A 17,103-nucleotide genomic window follows, 5' to 3' on the forward strand; every position below is an offset into this window, starting at 1 on the left:
AAACAATCAGATCAGCTCTTGAACACTTGTTTGGTACTGCCCATATGTAGCTTGTTTTGGTCGCAGGTACAGGAATGGCTAAAGATTTACATCATTTATCTGGAGCTAACTCTGCAAATAGCACTGCTGGGTGATTTGAAAAGTTATAGTCAATTCATCAATAATATAATTATACTCTTAGCAAAATATTTTATCTTTAATTTACAATCTGTAGAAATTACGAGAATAGAAAGGTTCAGGACTTTTTCACAGCACAGTTGAAAGAAATATGTCTAACAGAAATCTAAACTAGATGGTGTTCAGACAAAGATGGGAGGTGTGAGGGGAGCTGAAAGGTGGGACTAAAAATAACAAAAAAACAAGATAACTAATGTAAAATATACTGTGTCCATAAAATGTACAGTTGAAGACAGAAGTTTACATACACCTTAGCCAAATACATTTAAACTCAGTTTTTCACAATTCCTGACATTTAACCTGTTACTCCTACCCCCTACTTTTTCGAACATTCTGTTAAAAATCGCGCAACATTTCAGCGCCCTGCTGCTCATGCCAGGAATATAGTATATGCATATGATTAGTATGTGTGGATAGAAAACACTCAGATGTTTATAAAACTGGTTAAATCACGGCTGTGACCATAACAGAACGTGCGTTTCATCGAAAAGTGCAGGAAAATCTGATCACCGAAAATTGGAAAATATATCAATGCGCCACTTGCATGGATTGTCTATGGGAAAGCAAATTACCTGGAGGCGAGGTTGCAATTCCTACAGCTTCCACACGATGTCAACAGTCTTATCATTTGCCTAGGCTTTGTTTCTTGGTCAAACGAAGAAGAGACAGCCCATTTCTTCAGGTCTCGGACCGGATATTTTGGTTGAGATTTACCCGGACATTATTTCCAGACGTACCCCTATAGAATATACATCGCCTCGTGATCAATTTGATCGATTATTAACGTTTACTAATACCTAAAGTTGCATTACAAAAGTATTTCGAAGTGTTTTGTGAAAGTTTATCGTCAACTTTTTTCATTAAAAAAAATGACGTTACGTTATAAGACGCTATTTTTTTCGTTTATCACACACAGTCACACACAGTCTTCATAGATCGATATCTAGGCTATATATGGACCAATTTAATCGAAGAAAAAAAAAGACCCAATAGTGATTATGGGACATCTAGGAGTGCCAACAAAGAAGATGGTCAAAGGTAATGAATGTTTTATATTTTATTTGTGCGGTTTGTGTAGCGCCGACTATGCTAATTATTTTGTTTACGTCCCCTGCGGGTCTTTTGGGGTGTTACATGCTATCAGATAATAGCTTCTCATGCTTTCGCCGAAAAGCATTTTAAAAATCTGACTTGTTGCCTGGATTCACAACGAGTGTAGCTTTAATTCAATACCCTGCAGGTGTATTTTAATGAACGTTTGAGTTTTAACTAGTACTATTAGCATTTAGCGTAGCGCATTTGCATTTCCAGATGTCTAGATGGGACGCCTGCGTGTCAATCATTTATTTCAGCTTTTATTTCTTTCATCACATTCCCAGTGGGTCAGAAGTTTACATACACTCAATTAGTATTTGGTAGCAATGCCTTTAAATTGTTTCACTTTGGTCAAACATTTCAGGTAGCCTTCCAAAAGCTTCCCACAATAAGTTGGGTGAATTTTGGCCCATTCCTCCTGACAGAGCTGGTGTAACTGAGTCAGGTTTGTAGGCCTCCTTGCTCGCACACGCTTTTTCAGTTCTGCCCACAAATGTTCAATAGGATTGAGATCAGGGCTTTGTGATGGCCACTCTAACACCTTGACTTTGTTGTCCTTAAGCCATTTTGCCACAACTTTGGAAATATGCTTGGGGTCATTGTCCATTTGGAAGACCCATTTGTGACCAAGCTTTAACTTCCTGACTGAATTAAATTGCTCTGTTTTAACACCCAATTAAAATTAAACACTCTGTCAATTCATAAGGATTTGTAAGACCCTTATTTTATAGTAATGGACAGAGCCCAGTCTTAAGGTCAAACAGCAGATTTGATTCACGAGAGTACTACTCCTTACACATTTTACCACAGGTTATAAACTTAAAATGATGTCATTAGTTCCAGCACCAACCCGTGTTATCTCCGTTCTAATACAAGGGCTGCATGGTTCTCACATATCTCTCCCTATTAAGATAATATACGACCGAGCCAAGGACATGCTTCTGAAGGTAAGCCTTCTGGTGATATAGTTCATTCATTTCTACCAAGGAACAGACAGTCATTGTTCTAATTCTTGATTATATTTACACACATTATATTCAGTACTAGGATTAAAAATAAAATGCATACATATATAGTAACATAATAGTATTCTGATTAGTACATATACAGTAACATCATAGTATTCTGATTAGTCAGTCCTGATTGAAATGTATACATAATTAGTCATCATTGATTAAAATTCCCTTAACACTGATGTCTTCAGATGTTGCTTCAATATATCCACATAATCTATTTTTTGAAGAGCACGAGTCCCTCCTGCAGCAAAGCACCCCCACACCATGATGCTGCTACCCCTGTGCTTCATGGTTGGAATGGTGTTCTTCAGCTTGCAAGCCTCCCCCGTTTTCCTCCAAACATAACGATGGTCATTATGGCCAAACAGTTCTATTTTTGTTTCATCAGACCAGAGGACATTTCTCCAAAAAGTACGATCTTTGTCCCCATGTGCAGTTGCATACCATAGACTGGCTTTTTTTATGGCGGTTTTGGAGCAGGCTTCTTCCTTGCTGAGTGGCCTTTCAGGTTATGTCGATATAGGACTCGTTTTACTGTGGATATAGATACTTTTGTACCAGTTTCCTCCAGCATCTTCACAAGGTCCTTTGCAGTTCTGGGATTGATTTTGCACTTTTGTTTGCACCAAAGTACGTTCATCTCTAGGAGACAGAACGAATCTCCTTCCTGAGTGGTGTGACGGCTGCATGGTCCCATGGTGTTTATACTTCTGTACTTTTGTTTGTACAGATGAACATGGTACCTTCAGGTATTTGGAAATTGCTCCCAAGGACGAACCACACTTGTGGAGGTCTACAATATTCTTTCTGAGGTCTTGGCTGATTTCTTTTGATTTTCCCATGATGTCAAGCAAAGAGGCACTGAGTTTGAAGGTAGGCCTTGAAATACAAACATAGGTACACCTCCAATTGACTCAAATTATGTCAATTAGTCTATCAGAAGCTTCTAAAGCCATGACATCATTTTCTGGAATTTCCCAATCTGTTTAAAGGCACAGTCAACTTAGTTTATGTAAACTTCTGACCCACTGGAATTGTGATACAGTGAATTATAAGTAAAATAATCTGTCTTTAAACAATTGTTGGAAAAATAATGCACAAGGTAGATGTCCTAACCGACTTGCCAAAACTATAGTTTGTTAACAAGAAATTTGTGGAGTGGTTGAAAAACAAGTTTTAATGACTCCAACCTAAGTGCAACTTCCGACTTCAACTGTATATAGTATGTATAAGCTGGAAGTAGAAACCTAAGTATTGTTGGCGTCGTATTGGATGGCCGCCGTTTTGCAAGCTCCAACACAACTTTGCTATTTTGTAATTGTTTTGTTGTTTATTTTTACTCTATTTTCACAAAATGTTTCTGCTGTTATTTCTTACAACCGACAAGAACTCTTGAACATCAGAATGGCAGTTACTGACCCCAATTCCGGCATCTACTTCGACTCATCTACCCTGGGTTCTCTAAGTAATTCCAATCCAATTGTCGGGCTACCCAATAGGGAACACCGGCGTTACAGAGGCAAGTGGGGGAGGGGGGGGGTCCTTGTAGGATTAAGGTGAAGTGAAAACCAGCCACTTCTTCCCTCCCTTCTATTGGGTAATGTACAGACACTTAATAATAAGATGAATGACTTACGATCACGGATTTACTAAAAACAGGACTCTTGAAACTTCAATAGTCTTTGCTTTTCAGAAGCATGGCTCTCGGACAAGATACCCCCCACAGCTATCCAACTCGATGGATTCTTCATTCACCGTGTGGCCAGGGAAATTGACAGGGGGAGGGGTTTGCTTCTTCATCAACAACAACTGGTGTTCTAATTCCAGCGCGGTGGAAGTGTCGACCCACTGTTTACCCATCTTGGAATACCTGATGGTCAAATGCCGACCCTTCTGCCTCCTGAGGGAGTTTTCAGCTGTTATCGTGACTGCTGTATACATTCCACCTCAGGACAATAAAAATAACAAGCTGGCACTTAATGAACTGTACAAGGCTATAAACAAGTAGGATAACCTACACCAAGTGGCTGCCTTTCTGGTTGTCGGCGATTGGCATCACTAAGAGACTCCAACACGAAGAGATCTCCAACGCCACCAAGGGCGATAAAGTCCTGGACCACTGCTATTCTAAACACAAGCAAGCATACAAGGCCCTCTCTCACCTGCCATTCGGCAAATCAGATCATGACTCTGTACTCTTGCTTCCTCTTTACTAGCAGAAGCTGAAACAGGAAGAACCAACGATTCGCTCCGTTTATAAATGGTCATCAGAATCCGAGGTTATGCTACAGGACTGCGCTAATTGGATTATGTAACGAGACTCCGCCGAAAACATGGACAAGTTAACCACCTCCGTCACCGGCTACATTAGAAAAAGCATTGGTGACATTGTACCCAGGGTGAAAGGGCTGAAAATAGCCCATATTAATATATGTAGCCTTAGCAATAAGGTTAATGAAATCAATAACTTGCTAACATCAGACAACATTTGTAATTTCTGAGACTCACTTAGATAATTCATTTGATGACACATCAGTAGCAATACAAGCATATAACATCTATAGAAGAGACAGAAATGCTTATGGGGGAGGTGTTGCTGTATATATTCAGAGCCAAATCCCTGTAATGCTTAGAGAAGATCTTATGTCAAGTGTTATTGAAGTGTTGTGGTTGAAGGTTCACTTGGCACATCTAAAGCCTTTTCTTTTGGAGGTGTTGTTATAGGCCACCAAGTGCTAACAGTCAGTATCTAAATAATATGTGTGAAATGCTTGATAGTGTATGTAATGTAAACAGAGGTCTACTTTCTTGGGGACCTGAATATTGACTGGTTTTCATTAAGCTGTCCGCTCAAGAGAAAGCTTCTCACTGTAACCAGTGCCTGTATTCTAGTTCAAGTTATTAAATCAACCCACCAGGGTGTTTACAAACACTACAGGGACAAGATCATCCACATGTGTTGATCACATTTTTACTAACACTGTAGAACTTTGTTCTAATGCTGTATCTGTACCCATTGGATGCAGTGATCACAGTATAGTGACTATATCCAGGAAAGGCAAAGTTCCAACAGCTGGGCCTAAAATAATGTATGTGATGTATGTAATGTATGTAATGTATGTAATGTATGTGAAATAATGTAAATGACATATATTATGTATAAGAGGCCATACAAAAGATTTTGCTCTTATGTGGATGATGTTAAACATATTTGTTGGTCTGATGTGATTAATGAGGAGCATCCACACGCTGCACTTTATGAATTTATGAAATTGCTTCTTCCAATTATTGATAAACATGCAACAGTTAATAAACTGACTGTTAGAACTGTTAAGGATCCATGGATTGATGAGGAATTGAAAAACATTATGGTTGAAAAAGATGGGACAAAAGGAGTGGCCAATAAGTCTGGCTGCACATCTGACTGGCTTACTTACTGCAAATTGAGAAATTATGTGACTAAACTCAACAAAAAGAAGAACAAACTGTACTATGAAGCCAAGATCAATGATATAAAGAAAGATGGGGAAAAAACTTTGGAGTACTTTAAATTAAATTATTGGCAGACAGAATTATTGGCAGACAGACAAATTCAACAACATCTTTCACTTTTATCTACCTCACCAACTTCAAACATCTGCTATCTGAGCAGCGAACCGATCGCTGCACTACATAGTCTATCGGTAAATATCCCACCCATTTTTACCTACCTCATCCCCATACAGTTTTTATTTATTTACTTTTCTGCTCTTTTGCACACCAATATCTTTACCTGTACATGACCATCTGATCATTTATCAATCCAGTGTTAATCTGCAAAATTGTAATTATTCGCCTACCTCCTCATGCATTTTGCACACAATGTATATAGACTCCCCTTTTTTTTCTACTGTGTTATTGACTTGTTCATTGTTTACTTCATGTGTAACTCTGTGTTGTCTGTTCACACTGCTATGCTTTATCTTGGCCAGGTCGCAGTTGCAAATGAGAACTTGTTCTCAACTAGCCTACCTGGTTAAATAAAGGTACACATTTTTTTTTTTTAATAAAAAAATCAGATGGCTTATTCGTCACAAAACCATTTGATGTTGCCAATTACTTTAATGATTATTTAATTGGCAAAGTGGGCAAACTTAGGCAGGAAATTCCAACAACAAAATGTGAGCAATTCTATTCATGCATAAAAAAACAAATAATGAAAGAAAAGCATTGCAAGTTTGAATTTTGTACAGTTAGTGTGGGAGAGGTGGAAAAATGATTGTTATCGATCAATAATGACAAACCTCTTGCATAGACCTCTTGCATAAACTTAGATGGAAAGCTACTGAGAATGGTAGCTGACTCTATGGCCACTCCTATCTGTCATATATTTCATCTGAGTCTAGAGGAAGGTGTTTGTCCTCAGGCCTGGAGTGAAGCCAAAGTAATTTCGCTACCCAAGAGTGGTAAAGCAGCCTTTACTGGTTCTAACAGCAGACTTATGAGCTTGCTGACAGCTCTTAGCAAACTGTTGGAAAAAATGGTGTTTGACTATGTGTTATGGCTTTTAAACCTCTGCCATATCGTGGATTCAGAGCTATCTATATAATACAACTTTTCTTTAATGGATTATTTTCTAATGTCAGACATGTAAAGTGTGGTTTACCGCAGGGCAGCTCTCTAGGCCCTCTACTCTTTCTATTTTTACCAATGACTTGCCACTGGCATTAAACAAAGCATGTGTGTCCATGTACGCTGATGATTCAACCATATACTCATCAGCAACCACAGCTAATAAAGTCACTGAAAAGCTTAACAAAGAGTTGCAGTCTGTTTTGGAATGGGTGGCCAGTAATAAACTGGTCCTGAACATCTCTAAAACTAAGAGCATTGAATTTGGTACAAATCATTCCTTAAGTGCTTGACCTCAGCTGAATCTGGTAATGAATGGTGTGGCTGTTGAACAAGTTGAGGAGAATAAATTACTTGTCGTTACCTTAGATTGTAAACTGTCATGGTCAAAACATATAGATTCAATGGTTGTAAAGACAGGGAGAGGTCTGTCCGTAATAAAGAGATGCTCTGATTTTTTGACACCACACTCCAAAAATGAAGTTCTGCAGGCTCTAGTTTGTCTAATCTTGATTATCGTCCAGTCGTGTGGTCCAGTGCTGCAAGGAAAGACCCAGTTAAGTTGCAGCTGGCCCAGAACAGAGCAGCATATTTTGCTCTTCATTGTAATCAGAGGACTGATATAAATACTATGCATGCCAGTCTCTCTTGGCTAAGAGTTGAGGAGAGACTGACTGTATCACGTTTTATTTTTATTAGAAACATTAATGTGTTGGAAATCCCAAATCATTTGCAAAAACAACACACCTCTGACACACACACTTATCCCACCAGACATGCCACCAGGGGTCTTTTCACAGTCCCCAAATGCAGAACAAATTCAAGAAAGAGTACAGTATTATATAGAGCCCTTTTGCATGGAACTTCGTTCTTTCTCATATTGCTCAAATAAAGAGCAAACCTGTTTAAAAATGGATTAAGCAACACCTCACGGCACAACACCTCTCCCCTATTTGACCGAGCTAGTTTGTGTGTATGCATTGATATGTAGGCTACATGTGCCATTACATTTTTGTATGTAGTTCTGTCCTTGAGATGGTCTTGTCTATTGATGTTCTGTATTATGTCATTCTGTATTATGTTTCATGTTTTGTGTAGACCCCAGGAAGAGTAGTTGCTGCATTTGCAACAGCTAATCAGGATCCTAATCAAATACTAAATGCCAAATACCAGACAAACTCAATGCATTTTATGCATTCTTTGACAACAACAACATCGAGCCAGGTGTGAGGCCGTCACCGACCCAGAGGATTAGGTGAACTCGCTCTCTGAGGTCAACGTGAGAAGGGTCTTTAATCAGGTCAACACCTGCAAGGCCGCATGCCCCAACGGTATTCCAGGGCACATTTTCAGAGCACATTGACGTGGGTGGCAGTGGAGCATGTAGACAGCTTCAAGTTTCTCTGTGTCCAAATCACTACAGACTTCAAATTGTCCAAACACACACACACAGTTGTGAAGAAGGCATTACGGTGCCTCTTCCCCCTCAGGAGGTTGAAAAAGTTTGGCATGGGCCCTTGACTGGCTGCATCACTGCTTGGTATGGCAATACCACCACCCTCAATCGCATGGACCTACAGATGGTTGTGCGGACAGCCCAGTACATCACTGGGACCAACCTCCCTGCCATCAAGGACCTCTATATCAGGCGGTGTGAAAAAAAGGCCCGTAAAAGCGTCAGACTCCAACCACCCAAGCCATAGACTATCTACTCTGCTGCCGCACGGCAAGAGGTACCGGTGCATCAAGTCTGACACCAACAGGATGTTCAACAGCTTCTATCCCCAAGCAATACGACTGATAAATAGCTAACAAAATAGCTACATGGACTATCTAAGTTTACCTTGTCTCTTTGCACACTCAAAGGGCCCGACACACACACACACACACACACACACACACACACACACACACACACACACACACACACACACACACACACACACACACACACACACACACACACACACACACACACACACACACACACACACACACACACACACACACACACACACACACACACACACACACACACACACACACACTCCAACACACACACAAACACTCACTCCATCATTTGCTCACTCACACATATTATGCAGATGCATTTATATTGACTCTACACACCCGCACACCCACTCACATACAACCTGCTGCTACTCTGTTAATCTTATATCATGTTGCCTAGTCCTCTTACCCCTATACTGTACATATGCACCTCCATCACTCCAGTATTCCTGCACATGTAAATATGTTATTGGAACTGACTTTTAAAATATTTCCTGTATATAGTAAGCTTACTTACTTACTTTCTTGTGTATTTTTTTCTAGTAATACTTGTTATTGAATATTGCATTGTTGGGTTTTCAGTTTGCAAGAAAGGCAATTCACTGCACTTGTGCATGAGACATTAGAACTTGAAACATTATTATACTCCAATTAGGGATGAAAGGGTCAAGGGAAAATATTAGAGAAGGAAAATATTTTTACAAATATACAGTACCAGTCAAAAGCTCGGACACACCTACTCATTCAAGGGTTTTCTTAATTTTTACTATTTTCTACATTGTAGAATAATAGTGTAGACATCAACACTATGAAATAACACATATGGAATCATGTAGTAACCAAAAAAGTGTTAAATAAATCCAAATATATTTGAGATTCTTCAAAGTAGCCACCCTTTGCCTTGATGACAGCTTTGCACACTCTTGGCATTCCCTCAACCAGCTTCATGAGGAAGTCACCTGGAATGCATTTCAGTTAACAGGTTAAAGTTATATTGTGGAATTTCTTTCCTTCTTAATGCGTTTCAGCCAATCAGTTGTGTTGTGACAAGGTAGGGGTGGTATACAGAAGATAGCCCGAAAAGACCAAGTCCATATCATGGCAAGAACAGCTCAAATAAGCTAAATGAAACAACAATCCATCATTACTTTAAGACATGAAGGTCAGCCAATCCGGAAATTTTAACAAACGTTGAAAGTTCCTTCAAGTGCTGCCGCTAAAACCATCAAGCGCTATGATGAAATTGGCTCTCACGATGACCGCCACAGGAAAGAAAGACCTCTGCTGCAGAGGATATGTTCATTAGAGTTACCATCCTCAGAAATTGCAGCCCAAATAAATGCTTCACAGAGTTGAAGTAACAGACACATCTCGACATCAAATGTTCAGAGGAGACTGCATGAATCAGGCCTTCTTGGTCGAATTGCTGCAAATAAACCAGTACTAAAGGACACCAATAATAAGAAGAGACTTGCTTGGGCCAAGAAATACGAGCAATGGACATTAGACCAGTGGAAATCTGTCCTTTGATCTGATGAGGCTAAATTTGAGATTTTCGTTTAGGTAAGAGTAGGTTAACATGTGTGGTTCCCACCGTGAAGCATGGAGGAGCAGGTGTGATGGTGTGGGGGTACTTTACTGGTGACACTGTCAGTGATTTATTTAGAATTCAAGGCACACTTAACCAGCATGGCTACCACAGTGATACACCATCCCATCTGGTTTGGGTGTTCCAGGTGTTTGGAAATGATTCCGACATTGATAGAAACCACATTCTATCTTCAATATTAAAGCTGATCTACCCTCTAAAAAACAGAAACAAAAAAACAAATCAGATCAGCTGCTTTGTCAATAATTGGGCAAAAGATCCGAATTGGGCTATCTGTGTAAACGCAGCCTAAATGGTGTGTTTGTTTATCGTTGTGCAAAGCTTCAATCATTTCTCAGGTATGGTGTGTAATCAATTGTGTTCACAATCACAGAACAGGGAAGCTACTGTAAGGGATGTTTGAGTGCATCTTGCAACAAATATCCAATAGCTTTAGTAATGACAGGTAAAAACAGCTAGCTAGGATTCGGAGAGGTATATCAAAGAAATATATTACCAGGTCAAATAATAGGCTTATTTTTCCCTCATCTATAGCAGAAGCAGGTGTGACTCACATTGTAGAGCACGGTGGTCCAGCCCTCCATGGTGATGCACTGGAAGACGGTGAGCACAGCAAACAGGATGTTGTCAAACTGGGTGATGCCATCGTTGGGGCCGATCCAGGTTTCACTGCAGGCGTACTTGTCAGGGCACTTCCTCACCCCACACGGGAACTCTGACTCCGACTTGTCCACCGTCTCATTCTCTGACAGAGGGACAAGAGAGAATAAAGTTCCTCAACTTGTTCTTATTGTCCCCGAGTCAGAGTCCACTATAGGATGTGTAGGTTAGGCTAAAGATTTTAAAAACGATGCAATACTGAAACCAATCTAACTGAATGTGTTTTTCCCATGAGAGATATGATGACTTCAGAGAAATGGGTCAATTCTGAGAAATGACTTGCATCTACTGGAGATGCATGAATAAGTAGCACAATATGATGATTGTAATGTAATGCATGACTCGATCAATGAAGTGAGCAGCAGCAGCTCCCTGTGTGAAAGTCCTTTCCTGAACCCTTGTGAAAGATGACACTAATAATATGCTATTTGATTTGTGCAATGTGTGATTATAATAAATAATCTCTCTAAAGCCAATAGGGGGTAAATAATGTTAACTCGTACAGTGTGGTCCCCACATAACCTTTATGATGATGTCATCTTAAAAATGACAGTATGTTGTTTGATACAATTGGGTACTGTATTAAATCGGATATATTTGAAATGTAGTAAAGGAATACTAGAATATATGATATATAACTCTTTACTGTATTAAACCACCGAGACAGAGTGTAGAGTGTTCACCCATAAAATGATTAATTCCTTCAAGGTTTATACAAATATTTATAGAAATATGTAGCATGTTTATGTAGCATGTGAATGGAAGGTCATCACAGGCATGATCAAATAAGTCGTCACTGCTGAATAAAACCCTGTGGTGCTGCTCCGCGGAAGAACAGCGCTAACTTCGAACATCAGCTAACAAGCTAACTTGTGGCTGCAGGTTCGTGAGTGAAAATATGGGCTTTTTCTAAATGAAATCCGCTCAATATAAAACTAAATAGCGACTAAATATATATATATATATATATATATCGCCAATATAGGCAATAAAAAAGGCAATAAAAGCCAAGGATCTGGAGATGAAAATGACAAAGGTATAAAGTTGATTTTGATTGGTCCAACCAGCGAAAACACCTCCAAATGGTACAACATCACAACATTAAATATAGAAGCGGCGCAGTCTAAACGAGCAATGGTCACAGTAAATGAACACTTTATTTCATCAACACTGTCAAGTACTAGTGTATTAAGGTTATAATATTGTAGAAAATGATCTAATGATGCATTATATGTCATTTATAATGACACAGGGCAAAGACAACTATGTTTTGACATTCATTTCGTAGCACCCTCTTGAATTGCCAGATTTTATTCCACATTGTACAGCAGTGAGTGAACACCCTACAGTCTGTCAATGGCAGACCAAGGAACATTTTTATAACCAAGTCAAGCTGTGAGTGATATTGAACCCTCGACAAAAGATAAGCTGAAGGTAAGGACAACGTTTTTGAGAAGGAAAGATAACTTCATCATCTTCTCTATCTGTGACAACTAAGTTCCTATAATGTAAAAAAAACGAAGGAACAAATCCCCAGTAAGCTTGTTAATTAAAAGACCACACTACCTGAATAACAAATTATGTTCAGGAGATAAACATGTGTGTGAATAGAACTGTGTAACCCACTTTATTATAACATGATTCATGCATCTATGACTTTACAATTAGTCGAGGTACTGTATTGAGCTGCTATATTGTGGGGTTTAATTACATAGGCAGTCATGTTGGCTGTGGTTACATTTACAGGTGCAGTCAGGATTGGTACTGTGTGTTTCAGGTCTGTTGGGTAACACAGCTAGTGTCATCCTGACCACTGACAATACATTACACTGGGCGGGTGGGAGGGAACAGCAGAGAGCACTCACAGGACATTTGTAGGCTTATCATTACAGCTGAGGAAGCCTCGTAGAAAATAATAATCCACTTGTTGTGTAGGCGCAGTAAAACCTTGCTGATAAATGATCGGCTTGAAGGATGTTTACGATAACTTACCCTAAATGTATACATGTAACAGAGCGAAGGATCACAGCATTGTTTAAAACAATTCTATGTAGCTAGGTGTTCAATGCAAGCATAGGCTATAAGGAAGTACAGGTATAAATACACTGCATACAACAGATTCAACCTCATAAAGGGACACCAACAGCTACAGAACCAACCCGAATTGATATGCAGAGCAGTGTGCGTCCTAGATGACTGCAGACTTGATGGCATCTCTCTAAGGCTTGGAGCTCAAAGTGCCCTTTCTCTGTCCTGGTGAGTCCCAAATTGTACTCTATAGCCTATATATTCCCTGGTCAAAAGTAGTGCACTACAAAAGGAATACAGTGGTTATTTGGGATGCATATTCTGTCTTACCCAGGATATTTGGCATGGGCAGACAGGTGTTGTGGAGCTTTCCGCTGTAGAACTCCAGGCCGATGATGGCAAACATGAGAATGGCAAAGAAGAGCAGCAGGCCGATCTGGAGCAGCGGCACCATGGCTTTCATGATGGATTTCAGGACTATCTGCAGGCCTGGTCACACACAGAAAGATAGAGAAAGAGACAACTGTCATGTGTTATAAGTGCCAACAATGAGTAACAGCACAAAACATTTGTAAATGGTAAGTGTGGGAACCACTTCAAGCAGATACTGTCAGCACTCTCACTTTGGCTAACACAACAATCCCCCTAAGACATCGTTGCCTTTTGGGAGTGGGTCACTACTGCATCTGCTAGTTGTCAGTCGGACTCAGATGTGTTCTGCCAACAGAAGAACTCATTAGGACTAACTTTACGGACTCCAAATTGAGGTTAGACAGGGGTCCAGAAAACACCAGTAGAACCAGTGCAGATACCTATATGTGTACTGTATACATCAGTGGAGGTTGGTGGGGAGAGCTATAGGAGGATGGGTTCAATGCTATGGCTGGAATGGAATAAATGGAACGGTATCAAACACATCAAACAAATATGGAAACCACATGTTTGACTCAATCCATTTATTCCATTCCAGCCATTATAATGAGCCTGTCCTCCTATAGCTCCTCCCACCAGCCTCCATTAGTATAGATTTAGATAGGCAGAGCAGATCCATGGACACCCAGTACATCTGGTGGTGTAAGCTACTCACTGGGGATTCCAGAGACCAGTTTGAGGGGTCTGAGCACGCGTACGGCCCTCAGGGTCCGCAGGTCCACTGGGATGTTCATGTGAGCTCCCGCTGTGGCCAGAATCCTGCATAAAACCACACACAACACAGGGAATTATTAAATCATTTATACACCGTTAATATTCCATTAATATTTCAAAGAGGGGTCTGAATGTAATGTCAAACATGATCTGAATCAGGCATTGTGTGATACATTTCTTTGTGCAGGTCCAGGACCGGTCATGACTGAACCTGTACCACAGTTGGGGGAGAGGGTAATGTATTGGCACTGGTGCCCCCAAATAAAGTACTTGTTGGCGGTATATTCATCACATCAGCTCCCCAGGAAAACATGACACTTCTTCATGACACAGTCTGATTAGCTCTAATTAAACTATGTACCTACGCAATTAGAACCGTGTGTCCCCTTCATGCTATTAGAACAAAATTGGCTCAAAACAACACGACACAGTCTATCAAGGCTGTTATATTTTACAAATTGGTCTACACTTAAGACTATTCGTGGCTATTACTCATGGATAATACTAGAATCTTAGAAAATTCCTGATTTTAAACAATAAAATAGCATTGGTCAAGACTCAACACATATGATTGACAGATCAATATTGCAGTGAAATGGTCCATTAGTGTAATTCTGCTCCTACTCTGTTTAGCTAACATTCAGCAGCTATCCTAGCACTTCATCTCTGGGTCTTATCATCGGAGTCATCTGTCACATGTGTGCAGCTAACCACATTAGGTATGTTTTCCCATCAGACTGGAGTAAAATGACACCAGCCATTATAGATGTGTCCCTCTCCGAAGGTTCAGGAGGAGCAGGGAGGGGAAGGGGGTACTGTTGTTCAAGCAATCTGGTTTCACTGGTTCTTGTTTGTGAAAGGCACACAGGTGTGCCTGCACGCAGACACAAATAATAGGGAGTGTGAGGGTCTACAACAGGCAGTGAATGCAGGAGAAAACAAGTCTTCTTTTTGGCTGCACTGCGTAGGAGGAAGGACAAATTCTATTAAGGAAATGAAGGCTGCAGCTCTATCAAGGCAATGCACATTCTGGCTAATATGCTGTAAACTGTTAAATAGATACATATATTATTGAATCGTATTCTTGCTGTGGCTTACATACTAAAACACTGAATGAAAACAAGATCACAGAGTTTCAATACTTTAAGCATTGGGCATAGAGTTTCAGCACCCTGGATAAAATGGTGCAGTCCACAGACAGCAGCTACCTGCAGCACATGTGAAGCAGCTCATTATAAAATGCAAATGTTGTCCTTTCTCTGATGTGCCTCTTAATAGGAGGGTACACATTGTAGATACAGCTCAGGGAGGCCTAAATGTTTACTGTGTACTCCCAATCTCCTCCATTACTCCTTCCCTCCTCTCCTTCACGTGTTAGTGGCACTAGGCTGCTGTGCACACTCGGGGGGATTCAGCTCCCCCTTCCCCCGTTTTCTCCTCATCCCTCTCTCTCTAAATACACTTCCAGCGCGACTCACTTTACACCATAATGGGAGTGATAGACAACCCGTGGTCACCCCTCTCACTGTTTTCGCCCTCATTCATTTTTGCCTTTCAATTCTCTCTGTCCAGATCCGACAGGACGCCAGTGTTGTGTAGTCTGGGACCCCTCTGAACACAGCAAGCAGGACTTACTGGAGAGAGATGCTAAGGCTTAGTTCCAAGAACAAATTTCAAAGTAAAAACCTGAGGTCTGAATTCAGAGATACAGAGATTAAATGACGTGCGGCTGCAGATGATGTCTTCAAACAACAAAGAAGGGGGTACTTTTTTCAACATTAGTAAATTGCTATATCCCTGTTTTGTCATTTTCTGTTAACACAGTGTTACACATAAATAATACAGAGTACATTGAATATGGCATAGATCCAATTATAGCCTGAAGATTAGTCACATCTGGGGTGTCAGCCATTTTAATTAAGACTGGATAGAGATCTTAAAATAGCACGTCCATACAGAGACAGAAATGATATTATTCCATCTAGGATGAGCTGAGAACAGACAGAGCCTCCTCCCCTTCTCCAAATCATTACCAAGTCTGGCCTGCTCTTTAGTTGTTATGGAGACTGGGGGATCTAGGAGCTAAAAATGTAATCCCCATTTATTCTGCTGATGGACTTCCTGCTCAGGCAGACACCCTTGTGATTTGTGAGGAGCCAGCCAGGTGAGCTGTACTCTGGTCTGGTCTATATTAATGGACAGAGAGAGTGGCCACTGGGCAGACACACGTGTAGGCTCGGTACATGAGCTTGATGATACATAGTTACAGTACATGTGTAGCCGTTAAGTCCCATTCAACAGAAGGCATAAATAAAGTACAAAGAGAACTTTACATTCGATTTACGTAATTTACCGTTTACACTGTATACCAGATATATTTTGAAAAACTGACGGTATGATTTCAATACCGTTTGCTAAGCAACCATTTTTTGTTTGTACAGATGAAACCATTCTGTCAAAAGTTGCTAACTCACGTCTAAAACTAAATACATACTGCAATTGAAACCACAAAACCCCTGCTTTGATTTTCAGCCTAGCTAGCAGCTAAATGTTTGTTTTTCACTTTATTCTAATTGTAATGCTATTTTTGAGGCTACACATTTTGTCATTGAAAATATGAATGATGTTTCCAACAACCAATGAGCAACTCCACCATAAATCCAGCTGCATATGGAGATTGCTGAAATGCCCGTGGCAGAAAAAGTACCCAATTGTCATACTTGAGTAAAAGTAAAGATACCTTCGTAGAAAATGACTCAAGTAAAAGTAAGTCACCCAGAAAACTACTACTTTAGTAAAAGTCTAAAAGTAGTTTGGATTTAAATATACTTAAGTATCAAAAGTAAATATAATTACAAAAATATACTTAAGTATCAAAAGTAAAAGTATAAATAATTTCAAATTGCTAATAATAAGAAAACCAAATTGTTTTTTTATTTACAGATAGCTAGGGGCACACTACAACACACA

The 17,103-nt window shown here is 40.0% G+C and overlaps 1 protein-coding gene across 4 annotated transcripts in view; it reads right to left on the reverse strand.

Annotated features, from left to right (window-relative positions):
• The window catches only part of LOC118391197 (voltage-dependent R-type calcium channel subunit alpha-1E), a 121,263-nt gene that overhangs the window by 68,730 nt on the left and 35,430 nt on the right, over positions 1–17,103 (reverse strand). For all 4 annotated transcript variants that reach the window (XM_052458081.1, XM_052458080.1, XM_035782361.2 and 1 more), the window contains exons 4-6: positions 14,075–14,178; positions 13,318–13,476; positions 10,854–11,044 (exon numbers count right to left, since the gene is read on the reverse strand). In XM_052458081.1, coding sequence (XP_052314041.1) covers positions 10,854–11,044; positions 13,318–13,476; positions 14,075–14,178 — 454 coding nt within the window. The remainder of the gene's footprint in view (positions 1–10,853; positions 11,045–13,317; positions 13,477–14,074; positions 14,179–17,103) is intronic.

This window comes from Oncorhynchus keta, chromosome 1 (genome assembly GCF_023373465.1).
Source record: "Oncorhynchus keta strain PuntledgeMale-10-30-2019 chromosome 1, Oket_V2, whole genome shotgun sequence".
Classification (NCBI taxonomy): domain Eukaryota; kingdom Metazoa; phylum Chordata; class Actinopteri; order Salmoniformes; family Salmonidae; genus Oncorhynchus; species Oncorhynchus keta.